Source organism: Colias croceus, chromosome 7 (genome assembly GCF_905220415.1).
Source record: "Colias croceus chromosome 7, ilColCroc2.1".
Lineage (NCBI taxonomy): Eukaryota > Metazoa > Arthropoda > Insecta > Lepidoptera > Pieridae > Colias > Colias croceus.
Window position 1 is genome coordinate 2,364,768 of NC_059543.1, and position 17,779 is coordinate 2,382,546.

Here is a 17,779-nt window from a genome sequence, read left to right on the forward strand (position 1 = left end):
TGTAACGTCTATTGAAAAATGCCTATGAAGCATGCTCCGTGTCCCAGCCTCAATCATGCAAACTTTAGGCTATACATACGATTATAAACATGGCATAAACGAATCCCGTGGAAGAATTTAGTTATTAAGCGGATACTTGGTTGTAATTTATTGCAAATAACATTCAAATTCACAACAATGGTGCTGAGCGTGCGAAAGTACAAGCAAGTGAACGGTCAGAGAATATAAACATTGTTAAATTTAAGTGGAATCTGAGCATTGTCTTGTGAGTTCTGTTATCAATGGGAATTGTATTAAAATGTAAAAGGTGAAACCTTTATTTATTTATTCCATATTTATATTATTAGTAATGTCATATTACTAAATAGCTGTGGAAATATGGAGTTGTAAAATTGGCTGCTGCTTGTGAGTTGTGACACTTCATATACCTATAATTAATTTTTATTTGATTATAATATATAATTACTTACAAAAATCACTAAACAAGATTTTGTATTATTTCTCTTACCTACCTATATCTAGAAAAGCTACATTATCAATGCTGTTTTTTCCTAATAAATATGCTATAAGTAGGTTCAGAGTAAATGCGGGGCGCAGTACAATATTATCATAATATTATAAAATATGTTTCCATAGCCATAATAAGAAAGCAAAAACTCACAAAAAACCAAACTAAAAAGCCTATATCTACCACAAAAAGCATCACGATGTCAGTTTTTCCCACATTTTATAAGCCATTCAACTTTTTGCCTCCATTACAACCGATCTTCACTTGGCAAGTACATTATTATATTATCTTGGCATTTGATTCACATAGGCCATGTCAGTCGATTCAATGTTAATGACTTGATCTTACAATGCTGTTAAATAAACCAGACGTTTTGTAATACTTGATGCAATGGATGTTCAACTGTTTCAAAATAGTATATTTCATTTAGCTATAAGTTCTCTATGTCTATGAGGTCAAAGCTCGAAGGTTTCTTTGGTCAATATAGTGTCATAATTAATGGAAGGGTGCGATCTTCACTTGGCAAGTACATTATTATATTATCTTGGCATTTGATTCACATAGGCCATGTCAGTCGATTCAATGTTAATGACTTGATCTTACAATGCTGTTAAATAAACCAGACGTTTTGTAATACTTGATGCAATGGATGTTCGACTGTTTCGAAATAGTGTATTCATTTAGCTATAAGTTCTCTATGTCTATGAGGTCAAAGCTCGAAGGTTTCTTTGGTCAATATAGTGTCATAACTCATAATTAATGGAAGGGTTTTTAGTATCACTGAGATTATTTAGTATTAATACTATTGGCATTAATTAACGACAAACGAAAAAACCTGAAAGTGCATATTGTAATTTAACGATAATTTGTGGTAACTATATAAAAACTTTACGAAGCATTTGAATATGATTTGAATGACTGATAGTTTGATAACATTAATTAAGTCCTATTTGACATGTTCAATTGCTTAAACCGGAGAGTTTTTATATGATATCCCAATTAGAGAGGCATTAGATATTACAAAAAAGAAACAAATCACGATATATTATTAGGTATTGAGTAATTGTAACATAATACGAAATTCATGAATTTTTCATAACTGTTACCTATAAACTACCAACGGGCCTAATAATTAACCGTTTATCGATAAGAATTAAACGTTATGAAAATTTCCTTAGAACGCATTTTCCAAGAGGAAAGTTACCGAGCTCAGATATTTTTTTCAAAATAAGCTTATTGACTCGTTTTCCTACCAAGAACAAACTTCGTTAAATCGATGCAACCGTCTGTATTCTATTTATTTATTTCCCGTATATTATAAGCAACGTGTTCTTATATCACTTTATTTTAATCACTCCCCACGGCTACAGACGACAAGTCACGCAACGGTAACAGATTTAGTTCAAAACATTTCATAAATTATAGAAGCACTCCTACAAAACCTACTTGGTATTCCATAACCGTGGGTTGAGAATAAATTTTACATTTTGAGCGCTAAGTTTGATGGTCACTGAACTTAGAAATGAGCTTTACAAATCGTAGTACAAATACAAATAACGACATAACACTCGTACTTTTTCTACAAATGTGTTGAACAACTGTTGAATATAAGAAATAACAGTTGAATCAACAGTTATTCAATAGAATTTAGTAAGCAAATAACTCAAAATGCGTTAGAACTTAGAGGTGATGTAAGTTGAGAAAAGCTTTTTAAAAATGTAACTCGATGTTACTGATTCACTAAAGGGCTTATTTTCTAGTTCTATATCATTTATCACTTTCTACGGGGATAATATTGTCCCTTTCTTTAAATTTAAGTTTTAAAATTGATACATTTATTGGCGCTCTTGACCATTAATATTTGTTTGTTGTTTATGATTTTGTTTACAAAATATATGCAAATTCACCATAATTATCATACTATTAATACATATTTAACATAGATTCTATACGTATAAATTATAAAGTACAATGAACCTTTCTATCACCAATAGATAAGAAAGAAATACTATCAATCATGCTCCACATAGATATTTTCTAAAGAGAAACAAGACATGATTATACACATCAAAGCATGTACTATTGTGTAATACATTACATAATTTCGATCAACTTCCTATCTAATCTGTATTACAATAACAATGGAGTAAAAGTGTACAATTTATTTTGAATTTATTCAATAGATACTCCATTGTACGTGGCCGTACAAAGCGCTGATTTGATTGTTAACTCTTAGGTTTGACGGTCATAAGAATGCTAACATTTTGAGTGAGAAACTTTATTATACCACAAACGCTAATATAAAATTATAAGTTAGAAATAACTTACATAAATTTGATTGGTAAATAGATATAAATGAGATGCGATAGAGGTAATGCAATAATACACTAGTGAAAGCTTTTTGTTTAGTATTTGTTATTGATAAGTGTTATCGATATCACGTTACACGTATCGCGAAATATATCGCTATGGCAGAAAAGTTCAATCACATTCAAACACACCCCTTTTTATTTAAAGTGCTATGAGTATTGAGTAACTTTAATTAAATACGAGAAAAAATGTCAAGTCAAAGCTGAATATTTTGTGGAAGCAAAACATTATACATTTATACCTCGGAGAGGTCATGTAAATTGTAAAGACAATACTTTAAGATCTGTAAATCCCTCTACAGAATGGATTTCAGAGGGACACATACATTCTTCTTCTTAACACTAAAAAGTTGTTGTAGAAATTATAAAACATCGGGGTGACATAGCCATTAAGTATGTTTAATAATTCTTCTTTGATCTAGTCGCTATACTATAAATTTAAAACCTATCCATTCTGCAGCATTGTTGGCACTCCTAAGGGAAACGATAGCGTTACTAAAACAACTGAGCTAGACGCCACTGTAGTCGATCAATAATGGAAGAAATTTCGAGCTTTAGCTAGCGTCTAGACTATAAAACATGCACTATAGAGCACATGATAGTGTTATGTTAGTCTTTTTAGCACTTGTGTTGTAAGTTGTAAAACTACTAAATAAATTACTGAAAATACCTTCATGGCTTGCGCTCACGAGTGTTAAAAACGTCAAATACACATCAAGTTCACTGTTCAGGTAATAACTGCTGCTATTTCTATTTGATTAATAGAATTAATTCATTAATTCGTCCATTTATGGTTTGAAAAATTAGAAAGAGATAGTTTAAAACAAGTTATCCTAGACCTAGACCATCAAGTAGTTACATTACTTCACAAATAAATAACGTCTAAGGCGAATGCATTGTTTTAACTTTTATGTAGTTAGGCAGTTTAAGTGTAATTAAGATTGTTCAAATTCTAACAACTTTGTTGGTTTAAGAATTTCTTTGAATTTGATGATTAATTTAGTATTTGAACTGAAAGTATTATTAGTCTGGTGAGCGTCAACCCTAACAATGTTTTATGAAAACCCTTTGTAACGTCACGCTAAAACAGTCAATAAACGACGAAAGTGCCAATTTACTTGTATACGTGTAAAATAAGTACTACGTACTCCTAGGTTTCCGCCCGCAGCTTCGCCCGCGCAGTCAAAGAAAAACCCGCATAGTTCCCGTTCCCTTAGGATTTCCGGGATTGCATCATTTTCCCGGGATGAAAAGAAGCCTATGTCTTTTCTCGGGTATCAAAATATCCCCATACAAAATTTCATAAAAATTGGTTCAGTAGTTTAGGCGTGATTGAGAAACAGACAGACAGGCAGAGTTACTTTCGCATTTATAATATTAGTATGGATAGTATGGATTTATACCTACTGGAAAACAATTTTTGACGTATTTAAGATCGTCCATTGGATATTATTCGCCCATTGGACTTCTGCGGTCTGCCGTTCATCAGAAAAGATGAAAAATTTCTAATTTAGGTAAGTAAATATGTTATTTTATTTCGTAGTTTTGTTTAACAGGAATATTTAATAACAACCACAGAATACATAATATGTAGTAGCTAAACGCTATAACAACTTAAATTCAAATTTAATAGAAATCCTAGACAATTTAAGAAATAAACGCCACTGAAAAAACCAACCATAGTAAAAAAAAGACCAACGAAGTACCAGGCTACCAGAACGACCAAGAAGCAACTAAACGTTTTGTTCTCTCCAAATTAATTCATTTAATTGCCATTGAATCGCGCAATTACGTATTTGCATCTAAAGACGGCATCAATTAAAATGATTCGCGAGTTAAGGCTTCCGGTGCTTTAGCTACCAAATGTACACGCTTATGTAAGTACAAGTCAGCTATTATAATGAATGAAGTAGTGAAACTGTTCTGATCATAGCAATCGAAGATATCTTAGAATAAAATGTTCCAAAATTGGGAACAAGTAAAAGCTGTAGTAGGTAGTTAAAGAGTATGTTATTATACATAACACCACGGCATGAAAATTGTTTATGAGGAAACAATCTAGCTTTTAAACAGAAGGAATCTTAAACTCAAACTTGAAAAAATAAGAAATGTCTAACGCTTACAAATATGTCCCCATTGACCATTTACTCCTGCGCTTTGACACAGATAAAGACGTAGAAATGTCTGCCAAAAGGTCACCTTTACTCTTACACCCATAGCAGCCATTTAAAACAAAATTTATAGCGAACTTCATTCGTAACTATTCCCATACCATAACGGTACATGGCGGATGTAAGACTTGATATCATCCAAGGGCCAGACCACATGCCGTCCTAACAAGCTCAATTGAATTGCTCCTAGACGTGTGATAACATGCTTGATAGTTGTGAAACTGAAATGAACCCTTGCTTAATAGAAATAACGATAAAATTACATAAATAAGTATTAAATTGCAGTTTGCGGCGCCCTGTACAGTTATCCGTACGCCAATAAATTGTTTTATTACTATGAGATCGTTTATTATTGAATTATAGGTAATTTCAAACAGACCAGCAATGGTCGGTACGAGTTACTATCTACTGATTGGTCAATTATCAAATTAATATCAAACTAGACACTTTACTTTGGGCTAAATATCAAACATAACTGTAAAAAATTTCTAAATAACTATTTGTTAACCAGTTTCCCTGATTAATATAAATATTAATAATAGGCCTATGATATTTCTCACTATTTCTATATATTCATAACTGTAGTTTATAAGATTTGCATCACAATATAATCAGAAAAGCTTACATTTTGTGATGTTAATTATCCACGCATTTCACACGTCAACGCTAAAATTACTCAGTTAGCCATTGAAAGGGTAATTTCTTTGATAAGTTGCACCTAGCTGTTCAAAACCTGTCAAGAGCAAGGTCTTTTAGTACTAGGGCTACCACCTCATAAGTTATGATAATTTATATATCAACTAGATTTCCGCCCGCGGCTTCGCCCGCGTTTGCAAAGGAAAACCCGCATAGTTCCCGTTCCCGTGGGATTTCTGGGATAAAAACTATCCTATGTTTTAATCCAAGTTACCCTCTATATGTGTGCTAAATTTCATTGTAATCGGTTCAGTAGTTTTTACGTGAAAGAGTAACAAACATCCATACATCCATACAAACTTTCACCTTTATAATATACTAGATTTCCGCCCGCGGCTTCGCCCGCGTTTGCAAAGGAAAACCCGCATAGTTCCCGTTCCCGTGGGATTTCCGGGATAAAAACTATCCTATGTGTTAATCCAAGTTACCCTCTATATGTGTGCTAAATTTCATTGTAATCGGTGCAGTAGTTTTTACGTGAAAGAGTAACAAACATCCATACATCCATACATCCTTACAAACTTTCGCCTTTATAATATATATTAGATATTAGATTAGATGGTAGGATCTGTTTTTAATGTGTAGATAACAGGGACATCAGTTGTTCAGGATTTGGTTATATTATTGACTCTATCGTCTATATTATATGGTCTAAATCGCGCGTATGTAAAACTCAATTATATCGTGGATACATTTCTGATTTATTTATTTTAATGAATGACATAATATGTTACAGAATCAATGCCATCTCGTCATACTGATTAGGTAACGATGCAAATTGAATGCATGAATAATCATAGGATCCTTCCTCACTTCCTACTAGATACTATTGCAACGAATAAGAAAAATAAATTGTCTGAATAACTATATTTCATTAAAAATCATCCAAATCCTAGACATATTCACACATGTTGAATTTTCGAATAAACCACCACATTATTTAACAATGTAAAAGAACTTAACCATGGAAATACCTTAAAATGACAACCATGCATGCCCTATAACGGCATGTAATCGGATAGCTGTAATAAATTGATGCTGTTTATACCATCAGCAAGTAATTTCATCTTGATGATGCTAAAGCACCAGATATGTCTTCTACTATAAATAAATTGAACAGAGTTTTGATCAAAGATGTTACTAAAAATCTCTCAAATTCTATCAAAGTTTATGGTTTGCAGTCATTTATATTTCATTAAAGTTTATACAACATTCACTTATGTATGTAAGTAAATAACTTTCCACGAATTTAAGTTTCGTTAAAATTATTCAATTAAATTTTTATCATCATCATTATTAGAATCTTGCATTATTATTTATTACAACTGTCAAAGGTTCTACAAGTCAAAACTAAGTATAATGTGAAAGAGTAAGAATTTTTTTATGTTTAGAAAGTGAATTTTTAAATGAATTTATAATTAGTGATCCACAACTCTTAACTTATTATTATTAAAATGATTTTATATTTTATTTTGCTTTAATATAATATTAAAATACAAAATTAAATTAAAATTATTTCTTTCCTCTATCTGTAACCAAAATGCAGGTAAAATTGCGTAAACGCATTCTCCCCAGAAGAAATAAGTTCTAGATAGGTACATCCAGAAAAAGGTCTATTTTCGAATGGTAACTGGTAAGCTATTGCAAATCCATTTTACATTGGTGTACTATAAGCGCAATTTATTCCCACTGCAAGAAATGCCGAGTGTAATCTTAAAACGTTTGTCAACGTAAGTGTGAAATTCGTAATAACAATAATGCGAAATTTATTGGACACAGCGTCTCATCATAAGAGCCTATATTATATGTGTGTCTTAAAGCAGTATTTATTGCAACGTCGAAAAATTACTTTATAGGTCATCTTGCGCATTCGCTTTTCCTGTAAATAATCCTGTTTAAAGACATCATGGTAACCCCCTGAGTTTTAAACACCTATCTACCTATAGGTATATAAAAGGTAAAAGGCAATTCATAAGTTTAAAAGGTGGCATAAGGTTAATACGAAAGGGGAGAGATCTCTTTCCAATAAAAGGAGTTTAATCCCAGGCCAAGAAAGTTTCCTTTGAGCTGAATAGTGTAGTCCCCAGTGTAACAAGAATATATGCTTTTCATATATTTCCCTGTAAAAGAATATTCTTAGATTCGTGTGAAGTTTTCGAGCAACTTTTGGAACCAGTCAAGACAAGGTATTGTAAGAATTACAGGTTTTTGGAAATGAAAACCTGGTGAAGAAATATTAGGTAATTCAATGTTCAATTACATAAAATATCCTTGGATCTATCTAGCCCAACATAATTGGAAATATCTTTATATATTCAACATAGGCTTAGTTACTGGAATAGGCTCACCTATACGTAATATATTGTCCGCAGTTTAAACAAATTGATTTATTAATTAATCAAATAACTCCATAGCAGTACAAAAAATAATATTCTTTTCATGTATACTAAAGGTATAGTAGTACCTATACATTTCCATCAAAAAGAATACTTAACCGTACTGATAAAATATTCAGTAACAGAGATGGCATGACCATATTTTTAAGATCAATAACCGACAGCATAACCTATTGACCGTCAAATTGTCCATCACAAAATGGACCCCGTTATGCTCGTGACAAGCGGAACCGGATTCCGATGTATCATATACACGCGATGCACTGACCTATTTAATACTTCTGAACTACTTTTGCTGTAATGTGTTTAGCCTTTGTAAGTAGACCACTGTTCAGAATGCGTAGGAATGCCTTCATTCACAGGTGCAACTGTGTATCAAACTTGGGGCCGGCTTTTTCAATGAAGTGTTCCACAATCATTGCAATTTCTTCTTATTGTGATTTTGTATTAAATATTCAAAAGCACAATAAAAAGAAATTTTGAAATTGTGTAATACTTTACTGGACGGACAAGTTTTAACCAAATATTAAATCGGCCCTTGAACATAATAAGTAGCTAGAGATGGTAGTGTAGATCTAGATTTCAGAAAATCAATTATTATCACCATTGACCAAAACGTAAGGTGAGGCTTCTTCATTATTTTTAAGTTACCCAACTACCAACTTACAGTTTTATACCACTTCCTAAGTTTTTATGTATTATATCGTGTAGGTATCAAATCAGCCAACGTAACCATGACCCAATTCTTACTGAAGAATGTTCAACCATCCCACATGAAAAATCATCAACATTCCATATAAATTAACCAAAATGTTATAAAACCAAATGTCCCCTAAGTTTTAATATGTTAGTCACGAAAGAGAATGTTTTTGTTTGCCTCTATATTGTACAAAAGAAATGCTCGATGCTATTTTTATTCCAGATCTACAATTTTACATTCTGGTTACAAAACTAAAATAAATTATCGATAAATACTTGTTATATTTCAGTTTCAGTTTCTTGTTATTAGATCTATATTATTAAATCGTTTTTCAAGAAAAATCAAGAAAATTATCCACTGTCCTTCCAAATTGAAGTGGGCTTTTCCAACATATAATTGGAAACCATGTTTTTTATTTTTCATTTGTATATCTCGAGTGTCTTGTTATTTAGATTTCTATGTATATCTCCATTATATCTACTTCAATCTGTTCTTTTCAAGAACATATTCAAATAGAATTATGAAATTCATTATCTTAGACTTAAATTAAACAAATAATTGCAAAGTTACCTTTTAGGATGAACGCAAAAAGTATTTCAATGCTATTTAATGTACATACATATTTCTCAAGGTTTTGTAAAGACGTTTTCATATTGATAGTTCATCCATTACATCAAACAATAGCAAAGCGTGTGAAATGGCATAATGATGTTCTGAACATGCTTTCACTATTGATTTATGATTTTTATTTATTATTGTGTTATGAAGAATGAAGATTAATTATTAAGGCTTATATTGTTCTTTTTTTTGTTAATAATAAGTAATCAGTCTTATTTTAATTAAAGAATATTGTTCCTCTCAGTGAGTATAATGGAGCTAATAATAATAAATAATCGATCTCTATGCCTATTTTGCTGGTACAGATAGGACTAGGTACGATAAGAAGTCGGAAAAGTTAAGTTATATTAGAATTATATACATTTATATTTATAGTAGACACAATCTAGTTAATTCCTGTAATCCCTTCAAACGTTGTTGCACATTGATGTAAAAAAATCTATCTGCGATCAAAAATAAAAACTCTAAATTGAATTATATGTTGGCAATTATATAGATATATATTATAATTTATGATGATAGCACGTTATTTATTTATAGGTAATTGTTGCTTCGTTAATCACAAACAATGTTACAAAGTTAAAACAATTTAATTATTATTAAAAATAAAAATACAACATTTAAATCAACCTTCAAATTCACGCAAGCGTATCCAGGGTTGAAAATAATAGTTTTTCTTCGGAATTTTGTCTGAAGTTCTTATCGACGTCGGAAACCTTGATAAAGCGTAGAAAAAGTACCTACTTTGCTCATAATACTACTTCGCTTAGTCAAAGCAAAGTTGTAGTTAATTAGATTTTCAAACATGGCACAATTTCAAATTTGGCTCTTAGCCAATGCTTAGTCAGAGTAATAATGATTGCATACGAACTAGGAATAAATTACATGCAACGTACAGACTGTTAAGTACAAGGATGAACTTATCGACCAATTTAATCCCTATAAAGACGACTTAAGTGGCTGATAAACACGAAATCCACGTAAGCCTTGATCAATACTTTAGTCTGCAATGCCAATGTCTTGAAGACATCATGCAAAACCGTTTTCAAGAACACATTGTTGCTTTTCAATGTACTTAATCTTCTCTAATATATAAAAATCAATGCCACTTTTCGTTGTAATTCCATAACTCGAGAACGGCTGAACCGATTTCGATAATTCTTTTTTTATTATATTCCTTGAAGTACGAGGATGGTTCTTATGTAGAGAAAACGTTAATATGTACCACGGGCGAAGCCGGGGCGGACCGCTAGTTTTATATAACTATACTAACATAAATTGCACAATACGTAGCATTATTAAATACTTTTTTGTTTAATTTGCAAACAATTTAATGGCCTGCGTATTTACGTAAAGGCGACAATGGTGGCTAGTTGCATAACGTTCCACATAGATAAGGAAAGGCATACCATATCGCGATCTTCGCCGTCGTCGTAGAAACTGTAGTCATCCATTCTGGGTACTGGGCAGGTCCTTCAAGCCGGGTCTGGCCCGCTCCACTCGCACCGCCGGACCACCGGCATCAGAACTGATCGGGTTGCCCCTATGACTCACTTAATGCAATACCTCTCTAACTGTTACAAATTGCAAGCGAATACTTGAAAATAAATACACAGACGTTCCTTGTTTTTGTACACTTGTGTAATATTTTGTCAAGGGCGATTCGCGCTAGGTTTCACAGATGTTTTTAGCGAACTGCGTAGATGGGATACTCGCGTCAGAAGGGTGGCGCGCGCAGGTGGTGAACATTGATCGTGGCTCTATTGCGCATGACGTAGTTTCCCTGTTTAACCGAGGGTGCAGTGGTGAATGACAGGTTTATTGATAAAAGTTTAAAATTCTATTTACATCGCACCTGTATTCTTAGGTAATGAATCTTGGATCATAAATATGGGAGCAACTCTATGGAACTACTATATTAGGAAGTCGATTTTCTTCATCGATGCTTAGAACTGGAACTATCTGCATCTGTTTATACTGTTGCGTACAGCGTTAGAGAGTAAGATAGGGTCATTTAGATAGCTTTAACGATATTATGAGTTATGACACGTTCAGTTCTTAAAGTGGCATGAGTCAAAGACTCAAAGTTGAGGTCTACCTATATTATTTATAGCCCATATTTATGCAATGCGGTTAAATAACTTATTATATAAGCATTAAAATATAAAAGTAACAGGAAACTCGATTAAAAGTCTGTTGGTCATCCAGAATATTGTTACCCTAACCGAATATAGTGTCACACGAAGACTTCCATAATCGGAATTTATCTAACACTAGCGGTCCACCCCGGCTTCGCCCATTTTACATATTTACGTTTTCTCTACATAAGAATCATCCTCGAACTTCAAGGAATATTATAAAAAAAGAATTAACGAAATCGGTTAAGCCGTTCTCAAGTTATGCGCTTACCAACACATTTTGGGATTCATTTTTTTTATATATTAATATTATTTCTTAGAAGTCAATTGTTGCAGGAAAAGAGACGTTTGCAAGTTATTAATAGGAAATGAATGTTTGCTCTCACGCTTTTTCTTCAGAGGCTGAGTGCCACTTAGATGCCATTCCATGGTCGATTGAATTGTAAATATGCATGCTATTTTATGTAAGGTATTTACTATTTACCCTATAATACTATGCACTTGTCTTTATCTAATTAAGTCCTTTTAACTTGTTAAACCTTTAGGATTAGAGAAAAGAAAACATTTTTCACGTTTGATATAGTTGAAGCAGAGAGAAATAACGAATTTTATATAACCTGCTTGATATATATAGTTATATTTCGGTTAAAACAAAGGTGATTAATAGATCTAGTCTAGACATGTTTCGAGGAATGAATTACTTAATTGTCAGATACAACGACTGTCCTCCGCAAACAAGATTAATATATTACACAAAGACAATAAACTATATATAATATAGTTACCTAGAGAATGGTAACCATTATTAGTAATTATTTCAAAGATTTTCATAAAGAGTAGGTACTAATAAGAAAGAAGTTTGATAAATATATTACAAAGTTAAATAGCTAGACTATGTTGCAAAGACATTGAAAACTTGAAAAGACAAAATTTTAACATCATTCTTCAGTCTTGAGTATAAAGCTAGTACCTAAGGCTAGTACATAACAAGAGACCTAGATACGACTTGTCAACTTTCATGCTATTGACATTCGTATACAATATGAAAAGCTCGCACCTAAAGCCTTTGTTCATGAACCTGTACAAATAAACTGTTTGTGACTGTGACCTCGTGTGTACTATAAGTCGTACATGAATAACACATTAGACGTAAAAAACTAAAGGACAGGACAATGTAGCTTAAAAAGGTGAAGGCGTTGTGGAATAAATTAGGTATTTTTGTTGATAGCAGCGTACAAGACAAAAAGCAGTGCGCGAGATAAAAAGAAGCAGATAAATCCTTGAAATTTTAGCTCAAATGGTAACAGGTAAATGGTTCAGCAAATCATCACACTGAAAAAAAAATTCATCCACTAATAATAGCTTTTACCATGCCCCTGGAAAAAACATAGTAAGAAAAAAAATGCTCTATATTTATTTTCGAGCTTTACACATTCACACTCTATAATAATAATTATTATTGATCAACATCAGTTTGATTAAGGATCAATCATATTATGTCACATTTCTTAAATTGTAGATGTAGATGCAATGTGTTTATTAGGTACAACTTAGAAAACTTTTGTAACGTCAGTAAAGTTTCGCATTTTCTTTTCGGTTGCAAAAAAGTTTGGTAAAACGCAGATCTATTGTTTCAATGTCGGTGTCACACCATGCGCCGGCGCAGACAAACACGAATTTGATCTATGTCAAGGCGCACAGGATACGTTCACTGAACAGGTACCTATCAAACATTGCAAATCTCATCTCACAAACATAGATACAAGCCCTTTGATGTAAATATTGTTGAGGATTTTTGCAGGACAGTTTATTATTGTATCATGAAACAATTTAGCCAGGTCAAAGAAATTGGGAGTAGGTAAGAAACTACTTAGTCGTTTATTCCCAACGTTTTTTCTATTCATCAGAAATATAATATCCAGGATAAAGGTGTTAAAAAATATGCTTTCTTCTCTAATTAGACCCGACAAACAAGTTTATGTGCTTGTTCATATTATGTTCTTACTGTTCTGTGTTCATATTATTGTAATTTTATGTAGCTTTTATTCACTAAAAACCGTAAGCTCAAAATTATTAATAGAAATTACGACATCAGAAATTCCATTTATAATAGAAACATCCATTAAAATACTATTAAAATATTCAAGTCTAAAAACAAATGTTAAAATAAAATCACAACAAAACACGTAATAAAACAAAAGATCGTCTGAAGCATCAGCAATCCGCATTGCACCTAGTCGAACGATTGATTAAAACCATTTGATTACAAACACTATAAAACTGGTGTATAAAAAGAGCATTAAAATCTCATTCCCCTGCAGCGGCGGTCATTCCCCGTTGTGGAGCCACATTCCTGTGGACCGCATTATGCACACGTCAATCACGCATCTACAGGCTACTGTGTAACTCTTGGATACAGCCATCCATCATGGTTATCGCTTCGACGATCGTAAGTTGGAATCATTCTTGAGATGTAATGTTTGGTAGGTTTATTTATTCGATTTTAATGTAAATATTGTAAGATATTATGTTAGATAAGTATTATTTAAACATAATTAATTTTTTTACTAGAAATAGAAGTACTGTATTAATACGAATTAATACGAATGAATTGTAAATAAGAGGAAAATCCTTAGAAAAATAATTTTCATCAATCTCATCATCATTATTTTCAACAATCAAGTACCTACTTTTACCTATTGTGATGAAATTTCGAATTCCCGATATTAAAAAAAGAGTAAACACTTTTGACGTTTGCGCAATACCGTGGCAAAAGTGATTCATTTCTCACGCTTTGATTTGATTTTCGATTCGTAGGCAATTATTTGAGAGAACGTGGTACGATTACGAGATTTTTTATTTGTGCGAAATGTTACGATTGTGTGTACTTTTACCGTGTAGGTATATAAAATAAGTTCATTCAGATTTCAGATGTATCTAATAAATTAAGTATTATATGAATTGGAGTTTTATGACGTTGAGTAATATTATGTGAAACATTTCATCATAAGAGCTAGCTAGTAAGAAAGTGCGCGCACGTAGCTACGCAATAACGCAACTCCCCATAGAGTTGATGGGAGAGACAAAATAGTTGCGGAAACAAAAGTTGCTCTTGCGCGCTAGCTCTACTAAAATAAGATAGCTTGTCATACTTTATTTCTTATAATTCCCAATCAAACAGAAAAATAAACATAACATAATAAAAAACAATGAATTGAAATGTTTTACCTGAGTGTTAAGCATATCTATCGTATATTTTTTACTTTATATTATAAGTTATAACCAATAAAACGCTTGAAGCATTAGGCATAAAATCATGCACATGTTACACATACTCATTAAGTAAACAACCACAGAAATCAGTAAAAAATATAAGAATTACAAATTAATTCACTCTCGCAACTATTTCGCTCTTCCCATCTTTTCCGCTAGCTTACTGAGTTACCATCTTCAACATTCTAATGCAAATTCTAACACACAATTTTATCACAAATATGTACCATAAACTGAGGACATAAGGACTACAGTAGTTTATTTAAGATAAATACAAATGTTCTTTCTACAAATTAACAAAACCACAACCACATTCCTCCTCAGTGTAGTAGTGAAGCCACAAACAAATAGCACCTTGCTTTAAATTTAAATTGACAGCTCAGTAAACAAACGCAACACAACACAATAATTTACTAAAGCTCGCGCTATTTACTGTACACCTCGATTATTGCACAGTATAACTCTATACTATGGTTATTGCGTAGCATAATCGAGTATTAAAGTCCATCGGTTCATTTAAATGCAATTTCCTCGCCAGATCGTAAATGCTTCAAGCAATACACGCAATGTATAACTTCCTGGCTTATAAACAAAGTTCGAAGCCTGTGCGAGCTTCTGACGTAACTTCGTATTACCAATTACGTATCGTATAATTAATTACATTCATGCGTGCTTGCGTAATTGCATTCATTAAATGAATTAAAGTGTGAAGTTTAATTCAAACTTTAACAATCAGCTGATGGCTATCGGTTATCTACTATGTTATAATAGTAATGAAATTGGTACGTGGTCATTTTTTTGTTGTTTACACAGGCCTTCTAGAGTTAATCTAATTTGCGCGTATAATATATTTAACTATTGCACGCCTCATAAGCGAAGCGTTGAGGTGGGTACTACTGTCACTTCGCGCAAAACATCTGATTTTTCAAACTTAAAATGTCTTTATGTATCATACATTGCACTTGTAAGATAATACATACACACACATATTAAGAAAAAACACTATTTTTAACGTTCATGATATTTTTGATGTCATTTTTGTTATTTAAACTAGTTAAAAAACAGTTTAAAAAAGTTCTGTCTTGGACGTCCGTGTGTCTGTATGTGCGGATCCTTTTTCTTGTTAACACGATAGCGACCGAAATACTTTACTAATCGAGTCTTTTTTTTTCTCTTACGCTTGAGTATGCTCAGGAATAGAACCCTTTCATTTTTCAGGGTCTGATTCGATGTGGTTTAATTGTTATTAAATAAACAACAAAAAAACTCGCGTCAGGACACGTGGCTGATCGAAAAAGCGTAAGACCACAGTTGACAGATATATACTACGTACATACAGTTAGGAAACTAAGCCCCTGCGATGAAATTATGACGTATAGCTATAGGGCTGTTACCTTTTTGATATTTAACCGACTTCAAAAATGGAGGAGGTTATCAATTCGGCCTGTATATTTCTGTTTTCTTTTTTTCACAGTTGACTTTGTGGTAATTTTGAGATTAAAACCCGTTAAAATTAAAAAATGGTGTAGCCTAAATATGAATTTACAAGAAGAAACAATCTCAATAAAATATATATACCTTGTAAAAGTAAATAGGTACGTTTTTTTCAGTGCTATATTTCGAAATCTTGTCTTTTTTGGACGCCGAAGGCTATTTTAATGTAGGTACCTACCTAAATTATTTATAATGCTTGATATTTGTATGATACATATAAGTATTCAATAATTATTTTAAACCAGAATTAACAATACTTGTATGTAGGTATACCTACTAAATTATTTTTAAAACGATAAATTAAATTAAATTAAAAAACACAAAATATGCAAAAATAAATTAAAATTATTATTATACGAACATAGAACCTCCTTTTATATAACCTTTTTGTTTTAGGATGAAAAAGAAAATAGTTTGACAGGCTTAGTGCTTGACAAAGTGGTAAAGTCACGTATCGATAAAAATACAATAATTATTATAATATCTATCTTTTTCTTCCCTAATATTTACGTAATTATGCACATAAATTTAAACAAGATTTTTTAAGGTTTCCATTTTTTAGATTTTCGTGCTCTTCTAGATTGCGTAAAAAATAGATGCGGTCTTTAAACAGACTGGACTCCTAATAGGTACTATTTGTAGCATCTACATTTTGGTAGAAAATATGTCAACATAATTTAAAACTCATACTGCCATATCTATAGAAATTAAAAAATAGTCTCTTTTTAACTTGTAGTCAGATACGATACAGATATATATTTATTGAAAGGGCTACAAACTGAAACAATCGATATTTATTTAATGTGAAATGACATCACTTTAAACTTTTTTCCATACTATATTCAAAATCTGTGGATGTGTCACCCGCTACTATCGATCCCCCTCAATACCCTCGAAAACACGCTTTATGGGGGGGGGAGCCATTTCGAACATTTTGTATGAAGTTTCCTTACTGTATGTATCTGTATATTGTGGTAAGACGGATGTTTTTTTTTTTTTTTTTTGAAGTGAATTTTTATATTTTTATTGAAATTGATTCCAGAAGATTACTGGGAACTTTAAAAATTAATTTTGTTACTTTTATTAGTAGGTACGATCCTTATAAGTATTTTAGTGTATTCAACCAACTTAAAAAAGTGTGACTATTTTACAACAATTTGAATATGAATTGTATTATTGTATACAATATCGAAGCTTTTTAAGAAATGTATAAAATACTTTTTTAAGAATTATTATCATACATAATATTATGTTACCGGCAATATATTAAAACCGGCATTGTATGCAATTCTTAGTAAATGTATGTTATTCCGAGAAACAGTCGGAATGAAATAAATTAAATTCGTCACATTACCTACTTATATCTTTAAATCTGAACTTTTCCTAAGTAGCAAACACATTTGCAAATGTGGGTGG

At 31.9% G+C, this 17,779-nt stretch overlaps 1 protein-coding gene across 7 annotated transcripts in view; it reads right to left on the reverse strand.

Moving 5' to 3' along the window:
• LOC123693413 overlaps positions 1 to 17,779 on the reverse strand; it is a 98,890-nt gene that overhangs the window by 67,382 nt on the left and 13,729 nt on the right. Inside the window, exon 1 of one of the 7 annotated variants that reach the window (XM_045638499.1) lies at positions 10,868 to 11,139. The exons of the other annotated variants lie outside the window; for them this stretch is intronic. Coding sequence (XP_045494455.1) covers positions 10,868 to 10,912 — 45 coding nt within the window. The 5' untranslated portion in view covers positions 10,913 to 11,139. Of the gene's footprint in view, positions 1 to 10,867; positions 11,140 to 17,779 lie in introns of those variants that run through there. 7 annotated transcript variants of the gene reach the window in all.